The sequence below is a fragment of the Malaclemys terrapin genome, chromosome 7 (assembly GCF_027887155.1).
Source record: "Malaclemys terrapin pileata isolate rMalTer1 chromosome 7, rMalTer1.hap1, whole genome shotgun sequence".
NCBI lineage: Eukaryota > Metazoa > Chordata > Testudines > Emydidae > Malaclemys > Malaclemys terrapin.
The window spans coordinates 36008769-36034654 of record NC_071511.1 but is presented as its reverse complement, the minus strand read 5'-3'; the positions used below and the strand labels follow the sequence as shown (position 1 = coordinate 36034654).

The 25886-nt window shown below is 40.9% G+C and overlaps 1 protein-coding gene across 1 annotated transcript in view; it reads right to left on the bottom strand.

The window, feature by feature from the left end:
* NUP210 (nucleoporin 210) overlaps nucleotides 1–24207 on the bottom strand; it is a 113001-nt gene extending 88794 nt beyond the window's left edge. The window contains exons 1-3 of the mRNA XM_054033911.1: nucleotides 23755–24207; nucleotides 8335–8471; nucleotides 6592–6723 (exon numbers count right to left, since the gene is read on the bottom strand). Coding sequence (XP_053889886.1) covers nucleotides 6592–6723; nucleotides 8335–8471; nucleotides 23755–23900 — 415 coding nt within the window. The 5' untranslated portion in view covers nucleotides 23901–24207. The remainder of the gene's footprint in view (nucleotides 1–6591; nucleotides 6724–8334; nucleotides 8472–23754) is intronic.
* Nucleotides 24208–25886: the final 1679 nt, after the last annotated feature.

Here is a 25886-nt window from a genome sequence, read left to right as displayed (position 1 = left end):
CAATTCAAGTTATTCATTTTTTTTTGGGGGGGGGGGGGGGCTAGATCTTATGTCTTGTCTACACAACAAGGGAAATTCGATCTGAGATATGCAATTTGAGTAACGTGAATAGCGTAACTCAAATCGACATAGCTTAGATCTACTTACCACAGGGTCCACACTATGTGATGTCGACAGGAGACGATCTCCCATCTACTCCCCCCTTCTCTTCTCGATTCGATGGAGTACAGAAGTCACGTGAGAGCGATCTGCGGTCAATTTAGCGGGTCTTCACTAGACCTGCTAAATCGACTACCGATGCATCGATCACCGCTTGTCGACCCCCCTGGTAAGTATAGGCAAGCCCTGAGTCATTCCAACATGTGAAATAACAGATATTAAAGGATTATAAATGGAATAAACATATTGAAGCCAGATAACTGTCACATGCTGATTCTGAAAGTCTTTTAGAAAGATCTCTCAACCTTTGGAGAGATGCTGCACCCACTGAAACCAATTACAAATCTCCCATTGGCATTCATGGGTGCAGGGCTGAAGCCTTATATTGTGCTAGTATTTTTTATTATTAATAATAATTTATTTCCATTTATATTCTTTGTTTTCCTCTCTCATTCTTTCATTGGCAATTATAATGACCACTGCCAAGTTCCTACAGCTAAAGGCTTATGGCATCATCTAAACCACAGAAATGCTGTAACAGTGGTAATACAATTCAAAGCATATTTTCCCTCCCAAATATATACAGACACCCCCCAGGTTACGCAAATCTGCACTTATGGAAAAAGTTCCAAAAGCTAGAGATAGGAGGTGGGAGGGTTTTTTGGGGGGTGGGGGTGGGGAGGGGGGGTGCGCGAAACGGTCAGGTATACATTTCCAACTTACGCAAAATTCAAGTTACGCAAGGCATTCCAGAATGGAACACTTGCGTAAGTTGGGGAGCGTTTGTACTATACAGATACAAATAGCTTTGTATCCTGCATGAACAAGATTGTGACTATAAAAAGCATCTTTCTATTCTTCCATTCTAAAACTTCTTTCTTTAATTCAGTCTATTATGGGGGAATACGTTTCAAACTGCTTGAGGATATTTTATTTAAGATGCACAGAGCTAAATTAGCTGTTCTCATAACAGATGTTTTAGTTTTGCAAAGCTAAGACATGTTTTCCCTCATTCTTGCTCAAACTAAAGATGCAAACAGGGCAAGGAGAGAAAAGCACATTGTACCAGTGCAGAGATGTGTCTTAACAGTGCCACAGCAACATTCAGCAGAAGCACAATGAAATCCCTGCTGAGACAACGGGGACAGGGCCTCTGCAGCACAGGAGTTATCCAAGGTAAAGTAATGTTAGAAAATCCTATCCTAGTCTCGCTGGAGTCAATAGAAAAACTCCATTTGGACTTTAGTTAGTAGCAGGATTTAGCCCGAAGTATAATTTAATAAGAGTGGCATGATATATTAAATTTCATCCTGCCTATTAGAAACTGAAAGCACTTTAGTCCCACTATGACTTGATTAGCCTCCATTAATCCTTATACAAAGTTTACGCCAAGAACACACTGATCAATCAAGTAAAGATTAAGTTTGGACAGGAGTTTAAGAAGTCATTTTAGATACATTGGGATTATTTCCTCACCCTGCTCTTGCTAACAGTTCTATGACAGCAGTTCTAAAGCAATAGCACTACCAATTCTTTGGTACACTGAGCTATGATAAGACTGGAGTTTCCTGTTCCCAGATTATGCCATAAAATAACATACAACCCCAATATAAAAATTAATTATTTTTTTCAAATGGACTATACATACATACATACAATCACTTAGAAAAGTTAGATGCCTGCAAGTCACCCGGGCCTGATGAAATGCATCCTAGAATACTCAAGGAGCTAATAGAGGAGGTATCTGAGCCTCTAGCTATTATCTTTGGAAAATCATGGGAGACGGGAGAGATTCCAGAAGACTGGAAAAGGGCAAATATAGTGCCCATCTATAAAAAGGGAAATAAAAACAACCCAGGAAACTACAGACCAGTTAGTTTAACTTCTGTGCCAGGGAAGATAATGGAGCAAGTAATTAAGGAAATCATCTGCGAACACTTGGAAAGTGGTAAGGTGATAGGGAACAGCCAGCATGGATTTGTGAAGAATAAATCATGTCAAACCAATCTGATAGCTTTCTTCGATAGGATAACGAGTCTTGTGGATAAGGGAGAAGCTGTGGATGTGGTATACCTAGACTTTAGTAAGGCATTTGATACAGTCTCGCATGATATTCTTATCGATAAACTGCGCAAATACAATTTAGATGGGGCTACTATAAGGTGGGTGCATAACTGGCTGGATAACCGTACTCAGAGAGTTGTTATTAATGGTTCCCAATCCTGCTGGAAAGGCGTAACGAGTGGGGTACCGCAGAGGTCTGTTTTGGGACCGGCTCTGTTCAATATCTTCATCAACGACTTAGATATTGGCATAGAAAGTACGCTTATTAAGTTTGCGGATGATACCAAACTGGGAGGGATTGCAACTGCTTTGGAGGACAGGGTCATAATTCAAAATGATCTGGACAAATTGGAGAAATGGTCTGAATTAAACAGGATGAAGTTTAACAAAGACAAATGCAAAGTGCTCCACTTAGGAAGGAAAAATCAGTTTCACACATACAGAATGGGAAGAGACTGTCTAGGAAGGAGTACGGCAGAAAGGGATCTAGGGGTTATAGTGGACCACAAGCTAAATATGAGTCAACAGTGTGATGCTGTTGCAAAAAAAGCAAACATGATCCTGGGATGTATTAACAGGTGTGTGGTGAGCAAGACACGAGAAGTCATTCTTCCGCTCTACTCTGCTCTGGTTAGGCCTCAGCTGGAGTACTGTGTCCAGTTCTGGGCGCCGCATTTTAAAAAAGATGTGGAGAAATTGGAAAGGGTCCAGAGAAGAGCAACAAGAATGATTAAAGGTCTTGAGAACATGACCTATGAAGGAAGGCTGAAAGAATTGGGTTTGTTTAGTTTGGAAAAGAGAAGACTGAGAGGGGACATGATAGCAGTTTTCAGGTATCTAAAAGGGTGTCATAAGGAGGAGGGAGAAAACTTGTTCACCTTAGCCTCTAAGGATAGAACAAGAAGCAATGGGTTTAAACTGCAGCAAGGGAGGTCTAGGTTGGACATGAGGAAAAAGTTCCTAACTGTCAGGGTGGTTAAACACTGGAATAAATTGCCTAGGGAGGTTGTGGAATCTCCATCTCTGGAGATATTTAAGAGTAGGTTAGATAAATGTCTATCAGGGATGGTCTAGACAGTATTTGGTCCTGCCATGCGGGCAGGGGACTGGACTTGATGACCTCTCGAGGTCCCTTCCAGTCCTAGAATCTATGAATCTATCAAAACATATATTATCTTGTCAGATGGTACTGAGATCCTTCAAGAATAGGGAACTGTGACAGGAAGTTTCTCAATACACCTCAGTTTAGTGATAAACAGCAAGTTGTTGGTTTTTTTAATAAAATCCAATTTCAAATCTTCTACTCTCTTCAAAATACTTTTGACCTGAATTTTTGTATTTAGTTCATCATGGAGAATACAGGCGATCTCTAACACACAGCAATTCAGGGACTTCATCTAAAGATATACTGATAAAGTGCACTATATAAGTAGTAGGTCATTAGAAGAAGCAATTTTCCAATTGTACTGCAACATAGTGATTAACATAGATTAAAAAGTTATGACAGACACAGCACAGTTACCAGCCATGTGGACCCAAATGCAGAATCAGAACCGAGGGTTACTAAAATAGGTGTAACATATACTTTACAGTGATTCCTGCTAGTGGTGCTCTAAGTCAAGAACCACTCATCATTTCTAGGACAAATCACTATTTTAAGCAGCTGAAATTCACATATATAACTAAGGAACAGCAATGGTTCCAGCAGCTTTTTGGAATCCTATATATGAAATTACTTTGGCCCCTGATCCCACAGGCCCTACCCAGATAAAAATCCCATTGAATTGCAGGTTTGGCTTGGTCCTACAAATACTTACAAATGTAAATAACTATTCTTGAACTCCAGACTAATCATGTGAACTAAGCTATTTCCCATTTATTAGTTTGTCTAAACAATGTAAAAATGTTATGGTACTTTTAAAATGTTGAGATGGAATTTAATCTTAAGAGTTCTGCTCTTTCACCAACAACTGGAACTTCAAGCATTTAACAAGAAGCTTTCACGGTATTTAACTCTCCATAATTCACAACAAGCATAACAAAATAACTTTACTTTCCTAAAATATTTGGTAGAAAGTTTTGTCCAGAACCTGTGAATCAGAATTTTAATTCATTTTACACTGTACAAAAATGAATCAAGTCTAGAAGCTATGAAGACATGTACATGCACAGTAATTTTGTGATTAATTTTTTTAAATATTTACATAACTGCTTTAACATTAGCATTCTCCATGTTTACAGAGTGCCTTGATATAAAGCTATTTTGAGATAATGGGTGACTGAGTTTACACCAAGACTAATTTGACTCAAAGTATCAAAGATTGGTTGAATATCGTCTCCCTTCTTCATACACTCATGAGGCCAACTTCCCTATGGTGTAACTATTGTCCTAAATTTTTTCAGCAATGCTGCAAAACTATTTGGGGAAAGTGCTAAGTGCTTATTTACATAGCACACGATAATTGGTGTCATCAGAAAAAATACATGTTAGACCATATTTAATGTGTATGTTTAAAATGTCTTCTGCTTTTTTTACTGGCACTAACAAAAGTAATTTGCACACAATACATTAGGATGTTAAGTGTGTGACAAAACTCCAAAAAAGTATGTGTAAGGGGAGGCACCACTGTGAACTATATATCTAGGTACTGCTATTTACAGCATCCTCTGTCACAGGACCAGAGCTTCACAGTAAAGCATGACCTGATCTTTCATACAAGATGCAATAATGAGGCACAGTATATGGTCAGTCTGAAACAAAGATAACATTTTTAAAAATTCCCTAACATTCCATTATGTGTGTAAGTGAAATAATATATAAGTTACTACAAAATCTACCAAATATCATCATGTATATGTGCAGAAGTCCAAAGTAAAAGCCAGCTACAGGCCCTTTGCAATGTTCAACTATTCACCAATTACAAGCTTATTTTTTCCCCTTTATTTTTGCTCCTCTTGTATGCAAAATAATGAATAATTTACTGTCTAAAAGTCATTTATTCAGTTTTCTTAAATAACAAGAGAGCACCTCTGAAATGTAAAGACTGTCTTCAATAATTCTGCTCATGTTCCAAAACTTGGTCACCTGTTAGCATAGGAACAATGTTTGCAAAAAGAGATGAATGTGTAGAAAGTATTGTACGAGAAGACCATAGCAGTTTAAAAATCTCCAGCAAAATTCTTTAAGTTGAGTTCCTAAAGTTAATCACTTACAAAAAAGTGATTTTCAGAGCTGCTGAGCAATCACTGTTTCCATTACTTTAAGCTTGAAAGTTTAAGCTTAGGCTCCTAGTGAACATCTTGTTCCAGCAATTTAGATTATACCGTTCTTTGTGGGTTTTAAACCACAGCTTCTGTTCAAACTTTAACTTGGATGGCTCCCAAAGCAAATTTGTCAGCTGAGTATGTTTGAGAGTACAGAAAAACCATGACAAGGTTCTGGAATTACAAATACAGTAAGGAAGTTTAACAGTTCTACCTATTGATATTTTACAGTATAGAGCCTGGCTTTTATGATTTATAAGTAGACATATGTGGTTTAAGCCTCTAGTATCCAAACTATGAACATCAAGCTTCTACTGCTGTTTAAATCGTCTGGCCGCCTTAATTCATTTTTTAAAACCTTTTGTTTTGTGTGTAGAATTTATCTGCTGAAGCAAGGTCTGAAGTTCCTGAAGGCACTCAGATTACGACATATGCTATGGCAAGCAGAGGTTTCCTCTTCCTCTTAGATATGATGGACCCAATTTATCTTCCACTGAAGTCACTGAAAAGACTCCTGACTCCAGTGGGTCAGACACTAGGATGATGGAAACAACTATAAAGAAAATCTAGATTATATTAGTTTGAGGGATATGAAGCCCAGCAGTTGGTGCCTGGAACAGGGACAGAAGTGTGAACAAAAGACATATTAAACTTGTTTGACCTTAAATAAAATGTCTTTTTACAGGTTTGCCTTAAAAATGCATCCTCCTTGCCTCAGCTTAGCAAAACCCTATAGTTCACAGACTTGTATCACTACTGCTTCAATCTTCCTTGCAGCCCTGACCAGACCAGCCAAATATTGATGTGACATTTTAGCTGTGCAAATGTTATTACCTCCTGCTTTTTGTTTCTTTCGCCCCCTTTCCCTGAAGTTAGAGCTTTTACATGTAAATATGTGTATTTGGGATTCTGATATTTGAAAATGCCATTAATACTAAAGTTGATTCCTGAGGAACCCAGAAAAAATTAAACAGGAATTGTCAGATATGAAACAGTGTCCAATTGGCCCATTTGGATGTTCGGGATTTCTTGGCGCACACACACACGCACGCACACACACACGACTTCACTAAAACTTTCACATCTTAATAGTAAGCCTCTGACCTTCAGAATCCAAAGCCTGAATTTTCAGCTTCAGCGGTGAATCTTCAAGATAAAGTTCTCTTGTCGTGGACACAATTTGGATGCCATGAATTATGTCAACTATAGCATCACAACGAAGCACTTGACCAGTCACTTAAAGAAACAATAGAAAACATTAAGTCAGTAGCACTGAGCATGATCATCACCAAAATTATTAAGCAAATAAGATGAAGTACATCTTAACCAGCTGGCAGATCTAAACTAGGGGCAGAACAAAGCTTTACCATTCAGGGGATGGAATCCAGGTCCTGAATGCTATTGAAAAACAAACTAGGTTCTGAAGACAAGAGTAGCTCCTCCCTTTTAAGCTCAAAATAAAAGTGTTTGTATAGGACAGCAGCAGGCCAAAATGTTTGCCCGCCGCTGTCCTAGAGGGCCACATTGGGTTTCATAAATTGTATGGAGGGCTGATTAGAGGAGGGGGTCGTGAGCCAGCCCCCACCTCCTATCTGCCCCCGCGGGACTCCTGTCCCATCCAACGTCCCCTGTTCCCAGACGGCGCCTCTGGGACCCCTGCCCCATCCACCCCCTGTCTCCTGACTGCTTCCAGACTCCTGCAGCCCCATCCAACCCCCTCTCCTTCCTGACTGCCCCACCCCGGGACCCCTGCCCCCATTCAACCCCCCGTTCTCCTCCCCGACCAACCCAACCCCTATCCACATCCCCGCCCCCTGACCAGCACCCCGAATTCCACTGCCCTCTATCCAACCACCCCTGCTCCCTGCCCCCTTACCATGCTGCCTGGAGCACCGGTGGCTGGTGGCGCAACAGCCGCGCCACCCGATTGGAGCCAGGCCACGCTGCCACCACACAGCAGAGAGAGCGGGTCAGGCCGGGCTCTGCAGCTGCGCTGCCCCAGGAGCTCATAGCCCTGCCGCCCAGAGCATTGCGCCCGCGGCGGAGCGAGCAAGCTGAGGCTGCAGGGGAGGGGGAACAGCAGGTGAGGGGCTGGAGCCTAGCCTCCCACGCCAGGAGCTTGGGCAGGACGGTACTACGGGCCGGATGTGGCCCGCGGGCTGTAGTTTGCTCACCCCTGTATAGGATTTACAATGCCCACCATATTGTAAGTGAAGAAATTTGCTTTATTTCCCCTCTAGAAAATTTTTGTATAGTGTTACTGGTTCAGAATAGCAGCTCCTTGGACACAATTCAGTGACAGAAGTGGGTAAAAGCCCCCTACACGTATCATTCATAAAACACCCTACATTCCTTTGGGATGAAAAGTGCAATATAACGTAATGAATTTATTATACAATGATTATGTTACAAATAAATGTCTATTAACTCATCTGCTTTGCATATCTTTCTTTCTAAAAGCAGACAGTACCCTGCATTGATGTAAGGCATGGAAGTAAACTCCAATTTTCCAAATCCCAAATATCTGAAACTGAATTATGTAAAATTCAAATTGAAACACTCACTTTTCACAAATCTGGGGATTCCTAGAGTTTCAGATACACCTACTACTCACCCCTGAAGATTTCAGATGCCTTACCCACATTGACTTGAGACCTCTGCAGAACAGGGTTCATGTGGTCTTTTCTATCTATAAGCTTATAAATAAAGTGCACATATGAATGGATGTTTGTTACATATACCGTGCGTATCCCTTAAAGATGTCATAGGGCTCATAAACCTGCAGTATCGTACAATTTTTTTAACCCACACAATAAAATGTGACTTTAAAAAAAGTTGAAAACTTACATATATCTTCAGCAAAAATGATACTTGTCAGACGTGTTGGCTGCGATGAACGTGCCTGGACAACAGCCTTTTGTGAACATTGGCGTTCATCTTGATCTGCAGGTTCTATGCTGGCAACTTCTGGCCTTGTGGAAGACCTACAAGAATATCACTGAAAGTTACTGCAATGTTAGCCAGCTATTATGGAAAATGCACAGACTCTTATTTAAAAGCAACAGTAACCTTTTTATCTAAACCACCACCATTATTACCATATGTAAAATCTCTGTCTTCATATTACAAGCTATGGGACTGACTTTTGCACGTGCAGAGTGCCCACATCTACCAAAGATTTCAACCAGAGTTGAGGATGGTCAGCACTTCTGGGAAAAAATAGGCCCTAAGCCTATTGCTTCTATCGATTAACACATATACCCCTTACTGCAGCACAAGAACGCCAGTTTATGCTAGTCATTTTGCTAAAAAAAATCCTATGCATTTACTAAGCCAAAAAATCCTTCATCTTGTGCTTTAATAACTTAGAAGCAGAGACAGTAAGATAAAATGCGAACATGAAGTGCAACCTAAGATTAAGTCTATCAATTACAGTGATGTGAAGAAGTGGGTTTTAGCCCACGAAAGCTTATGCCCAAATAAATTTGTTAGTCTCTGAGGTGCCACAAGTACTCCTCGTTCTTTTTGCTGATACAGACTAACACAGCTACTACTCTGAAACCAGTCATAAGATACGTGCTATTCATCACTTGCAATCATAATTGGCATCTTCCATGGCAAAGGTATGGATGACGATGACAGGTTTTTTCCAATTACAAAATGTTACAATTATCCATAGATTTGCTATGGCAGAGCCCATTAATAGTAAAAGTGATGAGTAACATTTTTCTAATTAAGAAAATCAAATGTGATATAATGTCTAGTTAATGTATGCAATACAGTTTAGCTTTAGAAGCTTGTGTAATATTATTTGGTGCTATTTAAATCTACACAGCAGTTTGAACCATTATAAATTATTTGACCAATTCCATTTTTGCTGAAAACTGTGTTTCTTTAAAAAGCAAGACCCCAATCCTGTAGAGTTTTCTGCATGAGCATGCCCCTGGGTCCACATGGAATTCAGTGCAGGACTGGGGCCCAAATTTTTAATTTCTTAAATGTTGCAAGGGCCTGAATGGAAGCAGGGTGGGGGGTGAAGTCACAACTTAGAACCATTCTGGATTTCTCTAATGCTACTTCATGGTGATGATGAAAACACAGTTGATTGGCTATTGGGTTTTCTTAAAAAAAAAAAAAAAAATCATCAAAACTATGGGTGAGATCCACAGCTGGTGGAAACAGCAAAGCTACACTGATTTATACCAGCTGAAGAACTGACCTTATTTTTGGAATTATTTCTAAATAATGGCAATTTTTAGAAAAGTTTCACAAAGCAATGATCTATGGGAAATCACCTGAAACAGAAATATTTTGATTTTCATCAACTCTCTCCAAAGCTGAGGCTTACATACATTTGATATTAACCAAATCAAGAAAATAGCCCCTTTCTTTGTGGTTAATTAACACCCATTATAAACACATTACCACCATACTGCATTTTGCAGTACTTGCAGTTTTCTTTCGGTTAGCTACCAAGTCAAAGAGAACAAAGAACCACCTTTGTTATATTAATTAGAATAAATGATTATTCATCCCATTGCAACATTAAACAACAAAAATCACCATCTTAATATTGAATCCAGCCTTACAATGTACTGAACACCATTAACTCCAAGCAGGGTCAATGGGAAGTTCAAGAGACTCTGCAATTCTCACAGTTGGGCTCCTCAAATGAAATATGTAACAACAGATCAGTTTCAGGACCAATAAGGTTTATAAATACATTTTCAACACTACACAACTGTAGAAATGGACATGTAACCATTGTGCACAGTTTGTATTGAGTTGCACCTCAGAACCTTAGGTGTGGACCAGATTTCCACCATAGCAGGCACTGAATAAACACATGACAAAAAGGCTTTAAGCAGCTTACAATCTAAAGGTATGAGTAAAGTACTGGTTCTGTGAAGTACACAAGTACTTGGTTTGCAATTATATGAATTGCACATGAAAATACAGATTTGTGGGGATTTACAGGGTTTTGCATATCTGTTGGCCAAACCCTGCTGTCCTTACGCAAAATGACCACCACTGAAGTCAATGTATTAATGAATATGACTCCAACAGATGTTTTGCCCAAATAAGGACTAGGTTTAAAGAATGGGGTGCAACTGTCACTGATATTTCTGAAACAAATACCAGAATTTGGCCTACTCAAAAAACAAACCACACACACACCAAACCACAACAAATGAACAGCTATCAGCAGTTATTTATGGGCAGTTTAAGAACTGATAAATTGTCTAAGTCTGAAAATAAAAATAAAATAATTAAGCATATGTACTTAAAACTGTGAAAGTCAAATCCTAATAGAGAAAATGTTTTTATTATACATTAGTATTCACTAATAAGAATCCCATCTATACTTGCCCATAAATAGGGTGTAATAATTATAGGTTGGATGAATAAGACATTAACTGAATAAATGTTGTTACAGTAGTGTCTTGTACTCTTATGCTCTTCCCTCTACAGAGCTAATTTTAGTCTTGTGATATAGACAGTAAACAATTCACTATTTCAGAAAGCAACACATACCTCCACAATTTATTCTACAGCCTAAATACTGCCGTGTTTTTCATTCCTGGGACAGCATGCAAGTAATTAGATACTAGAAGAGCTACTAATGTTTCAACATTAGATTCTACCAACATGTACCTGGTAGGACTTCTTGAATTAAATACTAAAACCGCTAATAGCGTCTAGCAGTAAAAACAATACTTGGGTGGTGCTGATGGGAAGAAGCAGAATAGCAAAGAGGGAGGGCAAAACAAAAGAAATATGTAATTTATGTCCCAACATTTGTTTTACTCCTACAGTTTGGGCCAAATTCTACTTTCAGGTGACTGCACAGCACTCCCATTGACTTCAGTACTTTCTACCCCATTATGTTTAACTTTTTAAGTTTTAGGCTTTAAAACCCAATCTTGTCCCCATTGCTGTCAATAGCAAAACTCGTATCAGTGTCAATGGGACAGGATTGGGCCCTAAATTTGTCCCTATACAAATACTGCAAAATTACAGGAATAATATACAACTCTCTGCCATGGTAGAGGAGCAAAATAAGTGGGTATGATGGGTGAATATAGCTAACCATATTTAATGCTGTTAATAATCCATTTTAAAGTGCTGGCAAACATACTTCTTTCCCCATAATTTTAGCATTAATTTGGTGAATACGCTTGCATCAATTTATAGATAAGTTCAGACTGCACAGTTTAAGTACCACAGAATACCTAATTAGCAAAAAAATAAGTCTCTCTGAAAATAAATAATTATCAGCTCATCTAATGTTTCAGGACTTGACTTAGAAACATTTATAGACATGTAGCCAGATGGAAACAGTACCATTAACTGGCATGTAAAGCCTTTCAACAGTTTGATGAGACTTGACTGAACAATATGTTTGGTGCTATATTCACAATGATTCTCAGGATGCAATTTACTGTTTATATACCAAACTGACTACACAGCAGCCAAAATAACACAGAAGCAATTTTATCTGTATCAGCAAATTATAGTTCCAAATAGATTCCCAGGGAATCGTAAGATGTTCAAGATGAACCACAGCCTTGTCCTCCTCACGATGGAACAGAATTTCTCTATTTGCATGAGTGTTTAAATGTACAGGGGAGGGCGATTCCCTCCCCTATTTACTCTACGCTATCCTCTCTTAGGCCAGTTCTCATTGGACTGAGAAAAAGAGTATCAAACAGATTTCCATCCCGTCCTACGTTTTACAGGCAAAGGCAATAGATTGACACAGTGAGAGTAGCCAAGTGTGAAGCTTTTTCTCAGAAGGGCTGTGGGTCGGCCCACCTATGGACAGCAATGGGAACGGAGTTAAGCCACCGGTGACTGCTTTTGAACATCAAACCTAGAATGCTAATTGAAATCAAATCTATCACATTGTTAAACCCAAACGATCTTTAGCATTCATTTTTTTCTTAGGCAAAACCTACCATGGGGTTTTAATCTCAGTAAGTCCCACATGATTTCGCCTTCACTGAGTATTACAGTACATTGCTCTAACTAAAATATGATTTAATTTGGTGGATTGTTCTGCCTCTATCTTTACTAGATAGAATATAACCAAACAAGATGTACATTCCCCAGAGCATAATGGGGTTTTGTTCCAGAATTTTAGCAGTTGAATTAAAATCATCCTCCTAGACATTTGGGATTGGGATTAGCAAAATTAACATCATGCACCTCCTAAATGCAGGCAATTATTTGATATATTGCTTCCTTATAAATTCACTGAACTGATATTTTGGACCCTTCCTCCTCTTGTCTTGACCTAAAACTGAAATGAATAATTATGGTTTTGAGGTTTGTGTATGTAGCTATTACATAAATGTATAAATAAAGTGTATGGGATGGTTGTCATTAGAACAGAATCCCAGTTTGTCATTACATCTATATTCAATGGAGGCAGAGTACAGGCATGTTAGGTTTGTTAAACACATGAATAGCCAGGTTCTTGCACAGCCAGACACCCAGAGATTCTTCACAAACCTTTTTCCCCATGCTGTTATTAGCCTAACTTTGTCTAGATACTATTGAACCTTTCCTGGTGTTCAGAAAAGCTCTACAGTGGCCATCACATTGATGTTCTGAAAAAGTGGCATTTCTCTGCTGCAGCTGCTGTTCTCATAGATTTCCCAGGCAACTTTACAAATTCTAAAATAGAATAGCCCATTCCCAAGCAGTTATGGATAGCAACCTATTCATGGTAAAGGAAATTTGTTAATTCTCCACAAAGAAACAGTTTTTGATCCAACCAAACCGGAAATACTGGCTGGAATTTAAAAAAAAAGGAAAGAACAAAAGTAACTGCCATGGACAGGTGGCCAAAAAGTATTTTATTATAACTGCTGAAAAGTTCATGCAACAAGCTAAAGCGAGTACAGACAGAAAGGCTACAGGCACGTTAGCCATCTGCTCTAGTTAATATTTTTTTTAAAAAATCACTAGATAATCCAAATATTTGAATGTAATCAAAACAGATTAAGGTTTGACTGTATAAATCATCAAAAGGAGAGTCAAGGAATGGCTGCATGCCTGGAGAGAACTCGTGCCACTGTAACTTGGGAGCACCCAAGTCTAAGAACATTGCATGGCTGTTCAGCCTGCTGCGATACCAGCCATTGTGGTGATTCCCTTTCCCCATTCTCCCCTAAAAAATTCACTGATTCAGAAGAAGGCTCCTTCACATTCAAACCTTCACTTCTAGTAAACAGATTTGCCAAGAGGTGGGAAAAATTAACCCTCCTTCCTCTCCAATCCAGAGGAGAATTTATAGTTTTCACCCTACAAAGGTCTTGCAAGGAAGGTGGGCATAGTGATTGAAGGGGCAGTGGGGGAGGAACAAGGAAGGAAAGATAAAAGTAACCAGAGTGTCCTGATCAACAAAGTAAGGAGAAGGACAATCAGTGGCCCTTGCAAGGTTCCCCAATGCAATCAGTGGCCCTTGCAAGGTTCCCCAATGGAGGAAAGGTTCCCCAAAGGTAGGGCTGTTCCAGGCACAACCTTCTGGGATGGAAGAGAGAAAGAGGATAAGGGGTGAGATTGGCAGACCTCTAAAATACAAAACCAAATAGTAATCTTTGGCTGTTCTAACTGGATTGTTTTTGTGTTTAATGCTTTTTTTGAATATATTATTTTAAACCTCTGCATATGTGCTGTGGGGTCTCAATACAAACAGTGAGATAAATATATAACAACAAAACCTGGAACACCCTGCAATAAGGAACAAGAAAACAAACTTTGCAGGGTAATTACTGCAACATCGGCACTGAACCAGGATTTTATTGCTCTAGACACATTAGTAGATGTATGTTCCCTACAGCAATCCTATAATAAAGACTCACTGGACATCTTACTGCCATAGACCACCATCCATTCTTCTCACAGGGTACAACCAGGCCCATGTAAGGTGGTGAATGAGTTACATCCTCGCTACACCTTAAAAAGGGTATACACACCTTATATGGAGAAGCAATAAACCAGGGGTCGGCAACCTTTGGCACACGGCCCATCAGGGTAATCCACAGGCCGGCCGCGAGACGTTTTGTTTACATTGACGTCCGCAGGCACAGCCCCCCGCAGCTCCCATTGGCCGGGAATGGCGAACCGCGGCCACTGGGAGCTGCAGGGGGCCATGCCTGTGGATGGTCAACGTAAACAAAACGTCTTGCGGCCGGCCTGTGGATTACCCTGATGGGCCGCGTGCTAAAGGTTGTCAACTCCAGCAATAAACTCTCCATAGTAAAGCGTGCAACCAACTACAGCAGAAAGTGCTCTCTTTGTTCCCTATAATTTTGGCCTGGAAAATTAGTTTGCCCTGAAAATTGCCAGATTACTCAAAAAGCAAAGGTTTCTGCAAAGCTTGAAGAAAATATGTATAACTGTTTTTGGAACAGACCACAGTCCTGAGGTGGTAGACCTGTATTTTATCTGCTAGATCAGGGGTCGGGAACCTTTCAGAAGTGGTGTGCCGAGTCTTCATTTATTCACTCTAATTGAAGATTTCATGTGCCAGTAATACATTTTAATGTTTTTATAAGGTCTCTTTCTATAAGCCTATAATATACACCTCTACCCCCATATAACGCGACCCGATATAACACGAATTCGGATATAACGTGGTAAAGCAGTGCTCCGGGAGGGCAGAGCTGCGCACTCCGCTGGATCAAAGCAAGTTCAATATAACGCAGTTTCACCTATAATGCGGTAAGATTTTTTGGCTCCCGAGGACAGCGTTATATTGGGGTAGAGGTGTATAACTAAACTATTGTTGTATGTAAAGTAAATAAGGTTTTTAAAATGTTTAAGAAGCTTCATTTAAAATTAAATTAAAATGCAGAGCCCCCCGGACCGGTAGCAAGGATCCGGGCAGTGTGAGTGCCACTGAAAATCAGCTCACATGCCGCCTATGGCACACATGCCATAGGTTGGCTACCGCTGTGCTAGATCACGAAGACTCTCATGCAGATTGCTTTAACCTTCTATACTCAGTAAGGCGAACTATAAAATGGGGATAATGGTTTCTATTCATTTTTGTGAAGTGATTTGAGATGTAGGGATGTAAAAGCACCATGCAAGTGAAAAGTATAAATTATTATCACCCACATTTTTCACTTGGGATAACAGATTCAGTGACTTTGCTGGAAGGCAGTTTAGCTTAGGGAGTTAGGGACTGACTGTGGAATTGGAACCAAAACACTTGGGTTCTTGTCTTGGGACCGACACTTGATACACTATTATTTCTTACCCTTCTCACCAGTGATTGGAGAGAAGGTAGGCTGCACTGTACATACAAGCATGGCCAAGTTAATCACGTAGAGAGCATGTTTATCTTGTCAGATGTGCACTGAACAGCGCTAAGCTCCACAGGAGGTATAATTAATTTGGCCAGGCCTGCTCATTCCTTTAATTTAGTGCTCTAGTGACTCATCCATTGTATTTAATTTACAATTTTTAAATGTATCATATGTTCATTCTACATTTCTTCTTCTGATCATGGACAAAAATTGTAAAAGATTGTTATTTCTACAGCAGCAGAGATATGGAAGTGCTTCAAGAACAAAAGACGGATCCTGACACAAAAAAGGGCATGAACCTGAAAGGTGCAGAGTGCCCTCAACACCTACTGAAGTCATTTAAGCTTTCTATTTAAAGAATAATAGTAATAATAATTCTCCTAGTGTTCTTTTATAAGAGTATGAACAAGACTCTGGTCAATTTTACTGCAACTATTTGGAATCATGGTAAGGGGCAGAGAGACTTCAAGTTTATCAAATGCCCACTTGCCAGTGGGAATGAAAGAGTGAACCCTAAGCAGAGTCCAGTGACAGTACCTAGGTAGAACTCCAGCAACTGGGCTCTCATCAGGATGTCGCCCCAACACCTTGTTGCCCATCTTTTGTATCAGTCATCAGCTAATAATTTTAGTCTATTTCTACATAGGGGGTGTATGGATATGTTTTCAATCCTGTATTATTATTTCAGCATTATTAAAACAATCTTCTTCTAAGTCTTTAGGACCCAATTTGACTCCCACTGAAGTCAACAGAAACTTTCCACCATCTCCAATGGGCACTGGATCAGACCTTTCGTCTGTCTTAAGTCTTAAGACAGCAATACTTCATTACCAGTCAACTTTGTAGAGGTCCTTGTTGTGATGCATGCCATTTCTACAAAACAGATGTGAAACTGAGTGTGTTCCAAGAATGTAAGCATATTTATATGACACATGTGGATTTAAATATAAATTCCACACAATAATTTACAATGTAAGGAGATTTTGCAATTGTGTGGTACAGAGTTCAGCCAGCGAGCACTGCTATTTTAAAATCACTGCTTCTGAATGCTTCCCTTCCCCCGGTATGATTAGGAAGTAACCATAAATTTGGAACATTTTTTAAATTAAGTTTTGTCTTCATTTCTCTGTAGGTACTGTGTTTTGCAAAAAGTTACCAATATTGTATATGATGTTTATACCTAGACCAATCAAAAATCTAGATCAAAACTTAATTTACAAAAATTATTCTTTGCTGCTACCTCAAGAAAGCACTGGAATCCTGAAAAGTCAGAAGTATATTTAAAGCTACGCTTGTAGTTTTGTCATCTCTCATAATTTTCTTATGGGACTCCTAATATTTTGTGCTTTTCTTGAAACCCCCAGCTCTAGGAGTCATTTAATTACGTGAGAATCTGAGCTTTCATCTTAAAAAAATGCATATCAATGGTAAGTTTCTAGCATTTCTAGTTTCAGAGAAAAGCTTGAAAAGATTAACCCAAATGCTTAAAAGACAGATGGCAAATAAAAAGAACCCACAATTTAAAAAAGCCAAATCATGAATATTTGGGGTTTGAATTTCATAGACTTTAAGGTCAGAAGGGACCATTATGATCGTCTAGTCCGACCTCCTGCACAACACAGGCCACAGAATCTCAACCCCTATCCTATGTCTGAGCCACTGAAGTTCTCAAATCATGGTTTAAAGACTTCAAGGTGCAGAGAATCCTCCAGCAAGTGACCCGTGCCCCATGCTACAGAGGAAGGCAAAAAAACCCCAGGGCCTCTGCCAATCTGCCCTGGGGGAAATTCCTTCCCAACTCTAAATATGACGATCAGCTAAACCCTGAGCATGTGGGTAAGACTCTCCAGCCAGACACCCAGCAACGAATTCTCTGTAGTAACTCAGATCCCACCCCATGCTTGGGAATACTGTACTAGGAGCATTGATAAGGTGTTCTTCAAAAGAGAGAGCCACTGATTGTGATAAGACATCATCAAAAGACTAATGTACTTAGGGTTGATATGAAAGACTACATTTAACTTTGAACAATTAACCAATAACTCTACTTAGATCTGCAATTTAGGATTCCTGCACTGAATGGTCAACATTTATACCCTCAAAGGGAGCATGTTTCAAATAACCGATTTTAATCTAACGTTCTGTCTTGAATTTTTCACACAGAAAACATCATGTACAGCCATATAGCAGAGTTACACAACTGTTTAAGTAGGTGGATTTTGCATTTAACAGTGATGTCTTCTAAGAGAGCTGCTACAAACTATCAAACCATGTATCAGAGGTCAAAGTTTGGCATGTATCTCATTTGACAGAGGTATCCTTTCAGGCTAAGATTAAAGATAATTTTGTACATATTGACCCTGTTCTGAAATTCTGTATAATTACGTGCAAAGGACAATTTACTTAGTACAGTAAATGTGTATATTAACATCTAGACAACTCGTTTTGCAATTATGGTTAATCACTTCTACATATCAAAATACCTCACGTTAAAGAATAGAAAAGTAGGATAAATTATTAAACTACATTAATGTAGTCAAACTAGAAAACGTAGAGTTAGGTATACTCAGTGATCCTACCAAGATCTTCAAAGATGTAAACAAAAGTAAAAGTTATAAATTCTATACTTCAACCAGAGTAACTCTTCAGCAGAGTAATCCCCCAGCTAGAAAGTGACATATCGGGGCAGAGGCCAACTAATCAGAAGTGTCAGAACTCCCACCATCCTCAGTTACTCAATATGCAATCTCATGTTAAATATCCCTTAAATTATTACTTATAACAAACATTTCTTTGAAATTCCTGACATATGTAAGACAAACTTTCATTTTGCAAACTAAGGCCCAAATCCTATCAACAACGATGTGTGTGTTTAACTTTGACTCAGTGGAACTGTGCATGTAAATAAAGTTACGCATGTGCATAACTGTCAGCAGATCCAGGATCAAAGAGAGAACCATGAAAGAAGTAGCCTATTTCAGTGGTTCTCAAACATTTTCATAGCATGGACTAAAATATGTTTGAGAGATTTTCTCATGCACCATCTCCCCTTCCATTCATATTACATTGCTGGGGCAACCATAGCAATTGTTTACATAGACAGGTAACATAACCAATGATATAAAATATTTTGATAGTCTTTTAATCAAATTTAGCAGCCAGAAGCAAGGACAGTTATCAACATGCCCAACCACACTCCCAAACAGATAATTAGCATGGACCTCAGTTTGAGAGCCACTGGGTTAGAGTTCATCCTAAAAAGGATTCATTCCCTCCTTGGCCCCTTTTTTAAAAATCAGTCTATAAACAGGTCTTCATTCGTAGTACACTGTAAAACTTCTGCAGTTTATTAGTGTATCATTGGACCTTTTCCAATTTCTATCATCAAACAACATGTAAAATTACACAAGAAAAAAAAACATGCAGATGTTTACAAGATTGAATGTTTACCAACAGATAAAAGGAGCAGACTCCTCAGAAACTAAGAAAAACATCTCCCAAAATCTGTAGCAGAATTCTTGACCGTGTCACAGGCCAATGGCAAGACATTGGAGATGAGCATGCAGAGAGGAGAATGGAGAAGTTGGGAAAAGAATGAAGAAGAAAAGAAACATGTAGATGCTTTAATCTAATAGTATTTATTCTACCACAGAAGTACCAGAACTTGAGACTTAAATCAGTTCGCCCACTCTCTGGACAGGAAGTGCTACAGAAGTAGAGCTTGCAATCATTATGAGCAGAGGAGGGAAGCAGAATGCATTATGTCCTCTCTCCCATGTTCCGCTTCCTAGAACAATAACGAGCTCTGGAGGAATCCCCATCCAGAACTCATCTGTCAGAAGGAAAGTCCTCCTGACACAAGAGATCTGAAGGTGTGGAAAGAGAAATCCCAGGGAACTTTACAAGCACAGGAAAAAAGTAACTAGACAAGACTTCTCACACCCCCTCACCATCACAGAAGAGACTCATTTCCCATAACCTAATTGATAATTTAGAATGCATTCCTGGCCTATGCAAGTTTCTTCTCTTCTACAAAGAGGAGAAATTCAAATGCCACCCATATCTGCTTTTTGTATCTTCGCAGAGTAGAAATGACGAAAATGATGCAATGCTCTAAATATTTATACTATGTTACCTCTGACATCTGGTAGCACTGTTCCACATTGCACAATCTCAATCCTCTCTTCAGACACATGTGCCTGTATCTTGTAATTCTGATCCTTTGTTTTTTCTTGCATATGCTATTCCAACCATCATATTTATGGAAAGATTTGGGCGGAAGCAAAGGGGGAGTTAAACATAAGAATTGCCAGACTGGATCAGAACCCAGGTCCATCCAGTCCAGTTTTCTGTCTCTCACAATGGGCAGAACTAGATGCTTCAGAGGAGAACCTGGTAATAAGCAGATGTGCAACAATCTGCCCTCATATTAGGTCTCCTCCTAGTGCATTCTAGTTAAAGACTGGCTTTTTGGCAGGTGGTTGTGAGACAGGAAAGAAGGATTAATCAATGCAATTTACTAAACATTTTCAGTTTTGCTAAATCATCTTCATCACTTATATTCAGCCCCTCACAGAGATCTGCTACTTCCTCCAAAAGGTTTTATGGATATACATAGACTGTCACCCACATCCTGCCTGTTGCTCTGCAAGAGAGAAGTTAAGATAGATTTATATCACGAAGGCTGAAAATGAGGGCACACCTTAGTAAGTCTAAATTGATGCCAGATCTTGGGCCTTTCTCCTTCAAATAATAATAAAACCTAGCTCTTATACAGTGCTTTTCATTAGTAGATCTCAAAGTGCTGTACAAAAATGAGATCAGCATCTTTAACCCCCTTTTCCAGCTGGGGAAACTGAGGCACAGAGCACTGACATGACTTGCCCAAGGTCATCCAAAATGTCAGTGGCAGAGCTGGGAACAGAACCCAGGTTTTACCGAGTCCAGTCCAGTGTCCTATACACTAGGCCATACTGCTTAAGGGTACAATTTCACTGTGATCAATATCTGATTCACACATCTCTTAATTAATGTTAACTACCACTGCAAGCTTTTAATCATGCAGAATAGAGAAACTGACATTCTGAATAGATGGCTGGTGCAGAGAAAGTTGATCATTATTTTTTCCTATAAACTAATCAATATGAGAGAGAGAGAGAGAGAGAGAGAGAGAGAAAATGTTCACTACTATTTTTCACATATGTACTAGGAATAATGAAGATATATTGCCTATGCAAACCCAGTACCACTGTGATGTATCTGTGACAGGGATGTAAATATCATTTTAAAAGTTAACCATTTAAACAATTAAAATTATATCGTTTAACTGGTTAAATGATTAAAGGGTGAGAGGCTGGGGCTGCTCCGGTGGGGTGGGCCAGCCTGGGGCTGCTCCGGCTGGCGTGGCTGGGGGTTAATGGTTAGGGGGGGTTAACGGTAAAACTAATGCTTACCGGTTAACCGTTTAATATTTTACATCCCTAATTTGTGACTTTTTTTTCTTTTTATGAGCCAAACTGACTGGTAAAATGATTCTGCACAGACTCCAGCCACCTTTAAAAAACTATGGTACGAAAATATCTGTAGAATACATTTGCAATCACTAAACAGCTCCATAGCAAACAGCAAATTATTGTTTTCATTTTAAAACAGTTGTACCTAATAACTTGCTTCCTCTTTCTTTTCTACACATGCAGTTTAGGATTAAAATAAACTTTTGATGCAACTCTGATTACTGTTCTTCCTGGCTAGGGGGAAGAGTGGGACTCAAACTTGTAAGTAGCCATATTAAAGGTTTACGACCAGCCTCTCAAATATTTAATATCAAGGCAAATATACAAGTACATAAAAGTCAGAGTGACAGCTTAAGTTCATTGATACAAAGGAAAAATATATTCCACTGGGATGAGTTTTAATGGTTTTCAACCACAAATTTAACAACAAAAATCTGCTACAAACGTGTAAGTGGCTCAAGTGCAGATATAATCATGAACAGACTTGGAATATCAACATTTCTTTAGCTGGACACCTCACATTCACTGCTACTGCAAATCAGAGATGCGTTACTTAAACATTGTTTAGCATGAAGATATTAACATCATTACGAAACACTATGGCTCTGAATCTGCAAGCACTTGCATGTATGCATTCCTTTACTCAGCAAGCAGTCCCACTGAGTTCAACATGTCCAACCTATCAGCTAACTTCTGTGTTGCTTCGTGTGAACAAGCAGGCTTCCCAATGTAGAAATGTCTATTACACATTTGACTGGCTTGGAGTCAGCAAGAAGGACGCCCATGCAGTGTTTGATTGTATCCTTACTCTGACATCTTGAACAGAGGCCAGTACAATTATTCATACTGGGGCATCTTTTACCTTTTAGAACAACCTGACCCAGTATTCCTCTTTGATCCAGTCTCTCCTGAGGCTACACACTTAGCATATTGTCTAAATCAGCCATGACACTGAGGTATTGCCTAATTTTTACATTTTTTGATGGAGGGATTGAGAAAGGGGTTAGCTGTTACATCTCATGGTTTATTTCTGGCATAATCCCCAATGAAGAAACACCAGGGCTGAATCTGACTCAGTATTTGGACAGACATCTAAGCTTTAGCCTCTTACTACCATGCCCACATATGAGTTTGTGATAGGTACAAAGCCACCTCACATGCAGGGTGTGAGTAAGTATTCCTCTATACCTAAAAATTCCTCATCCAGCCAGATATGCAAATACTTTCCTGGCTTTTTTTCTTGCCCAGAATTCAGCATCTAGATCCACAAAGCTATTTAATCTCTTAACTTCCTCTGTGGATCAGGTGCTGGGCTGGTGTGGAATTTTTCATGCAGATAGTAGAAAATTATGAGTTTTGTTTTTCAAACTACATAGGATCAGGCCTTATGAATATTCCCTTTCGTATTTCTTTACACTGCAAAAGCAGGTGAGTGTCCAGTGTTCACAGGATGGGAGAGTTGCTGGTGTTGCCAACATACCTAGCGTATGTGCTATCCTTGGATGAGCTAGCCAATTCATATATTGGATTCCCACTATTAAGTGGGAAAGTGCCAAGTTAAAATAGGAATATAATTAATGCATGCTTTAAAAAAAAATAGGTATCATTCACAGCCAAAAGCTACTGAACACGTTCATATCACCAGAAAAAAATCACTACAGGTTGCTTTGCCAGCATACCTGATGTAGCTTTTACATATGAAAATGTCAATGGTGCCATCAAAGGGTGCATACAAGCAACCCCCCTTCTTAGTTTTCTCCCCCCCTATCCTGCATTTCACCCACTTATTTTTATTGTACCCCGTACCCCTCACACCCATTTACTACACTGTAAGCACGGCGAGGCCTTGCCTACAATACACCAGAATTTCTCAGCCCTTCTCCCACCTGTACCGGGGCACCTGGGCAGCGCGGCCTGGGCCCTCTGCAAACACGCATGGCAGAGCTGGTATCTGCGGCTCTCCGGGCCCAGCCTTAGAGCAGTGCAAGGAGCTGAGATTTCACACCACATTCAGTCCCAGCCCCAGCCCAGCCTCCCTAAGGACCCGCCCGCTCCTCTCAGCCCCAGCAGCATGCAAGGCCCAGGTCTCCCCCGCCCTGGGCGTGCTGCAGCGCAAGGTGCAGCGGCGCGACGCTCTCGGGCCCAGGCTCGGCTGCTCTCAGGGGCCGCGGGAAGCCGCGTTAATGGCTGCAGAGCCCGGCCGCCCCCTGGGGAGAGCCCGGTAGAGCGCGGACACCTCCCCCGGGGTGCCCGGCTAGAGCCAGGCGGGCGGCTGCAGACAAAGGGACGAGGCCGCAGGCCCCTCGTGCGGCTGCAGCCCGGGCTCCCCACCCCACGTGCTGCTCCGGGCCGGCTCTTGTGGGGACCACCTGCGCCACTGCCAGCCCCAGAGCAGAGGAGCGCCCGGGCGGGCTGCCCCCGCGCTCACTCACCAGCGGTAGCAGCCCTCGCTGGCTTCCAGGGTGAAGTTGATCCTGGTGCTCCGGGTGAAGGGCAGCAGCACTTTGGGGATGTTCAGCTTGGAGGCCACGGAGAAGGGCGGCGGCAACAGGAGCAGCAGCAGCAGTGCCCAGGCCATTCTCCCTGCCCGCGCCCGGGGCACTGGGGACGGCTGCAGGTAGGGAGTGGGCTCAGTCTCTCCCTGAGTCCCGGGAGCGGTGGGGTCAAGCGGGATACGGGACCCCCAACCGGGAAAAGGTCTCCGGCTACAAAGTGGCCTAGCCCTGGGCAAAACGCTTGTTGGCAGGCGGCGTGTGGGCCAGCTGCACCGGGATCAAGAGGCACCGGAGTGGCCGCGGCGCCTGCAGGAGGCTCCGAACCGCTCGCCAGAATCACAATCACCCGCCGTGTGCTGCTATTCGAGGGACGTCAGCGGCCGGGGAAGGGGAAACCGGGCCTGAGACTGTGGGGAGGGGCCGTGTGCCTCAGGGGAGGGCGCTCAGCCGCAGGCAGGGAGAGCAGCAGCAAGTGCTGCTGCAAAGAGACTGTCACATGGCAGCCCTTGACGACCAGCGAGTCCCTGTGACCCCCGGTAGCAGCAGGCAGTTTTTGTTTCACTTTCAGGTGCTCCTGGAGCATAGGCGCTTGGGCCTCTCCAACCTTGAAGGCTGGATGTGGCGTCCCAGTGAGGGATGGAAGGAAATCTAGGGGTGGCCTAAATTAGGAGTAGGACAGGTGTCCCAGGGTTTTTGCATAATAATTGCGGTGTGTGGGCGCCGTGCCACTTTAGTGGGGGAAGCTCAGGCACAGAGCATCTGTTTTTTTTACAAAGGCAATGATCACCTTCAGCTCTGGTTGACTTCACTTGGAGTTCTAAGTGTCCAGAAGTCTACAAAATCAGTCCCAAAATGACTTGCTCAGGGTCTCCCACAAGTGTGTCTTTGAAAGGGATGGGAGCAGAGCCCAGGTTTCCTGATGTAGTTTGGGCCATGCTGCCTCCCCTCCTAATAATAATTTCAGCTGTAGATTTCAAAGCATTTTACAAACTTTGATTAAGCTTCCAAACCCACCCTTGTATTCTCTGTGACAGAATAATCCCATAAAGCTATTTACTGTGAACACAATGCACACAGTCATCACATCCCATTTTGTCACACCATGTGCGGATTTTTTTCCCACATTTGTCCATATCTGTCACAATATTAGTCTACCCATCTATGTCGATTCACATTTCTATTTGGTGGAATTAGTCCTTTGGCACTCATTATGGCCTTTAGGAAACTCCTTGCATTGAGTCAGTGGGAAAAGAGGAATTATCACTACCCAAATATGGGTCATTAGAGATACCTATTAATTTAGAGAAACAATTTTTCTGAAAAAGACATTCCAGAAGGGAAGAATCATGAGAGGTAGGAACATGATATTATCCCAACTTTACAGGTGGGGAAATTGAAGCAGAGAGGAATTTAAATCATTTACTAATGTCCTAGTGAGTCAGCAGCAGAACATTAAGGAATCCAGAAGTCCTGATTCCCTACCTTGTTCTGACTGCCCAAACATTAAATAATATAGGATTATTTTTCCATGTTTCTATAATTTAACAAAGTTATATGCAGTGACAGTTAAGTTTGCGTCAGGACACACCACATCCACCGAAAACCTTAAAAGCATGTAAATAAAGCAGTGATTCTCAAACTTTTTTACTGGTGACCCCTTTCACATAGCAAGCCTCTGATTGTGACCCCCCCATCAATGAACATGCTTTTTTATATATTTAACACCATTATAAATGCTGGAGGCAAAGCTGGGTTTGGGGTGGAGATTGACAGTTCGCGACCTCCCCCATGTAAGAACCTTGCAACCCCCTGAGGAGTCCCGATCCCCCATTTGAGAACCCTTGAAATAAAGGAAAAGATGTGCATTCCTCTCAAACTTCATGTTGCATACACCACTAACGCTACTATGCCAGTGCTCCATGAGGCTTTTGCGTCCATTGCCAACAGATACTCAAAAGCAAATATTCATCCAATGTTTTACTCTAGTGCAAAACCTTAATGGTAACTTCGGCAGTGTTAAGGCAAAATAACTTGCCAGTTGTGTGTGTCTCTCTGAATCAGCACATGAG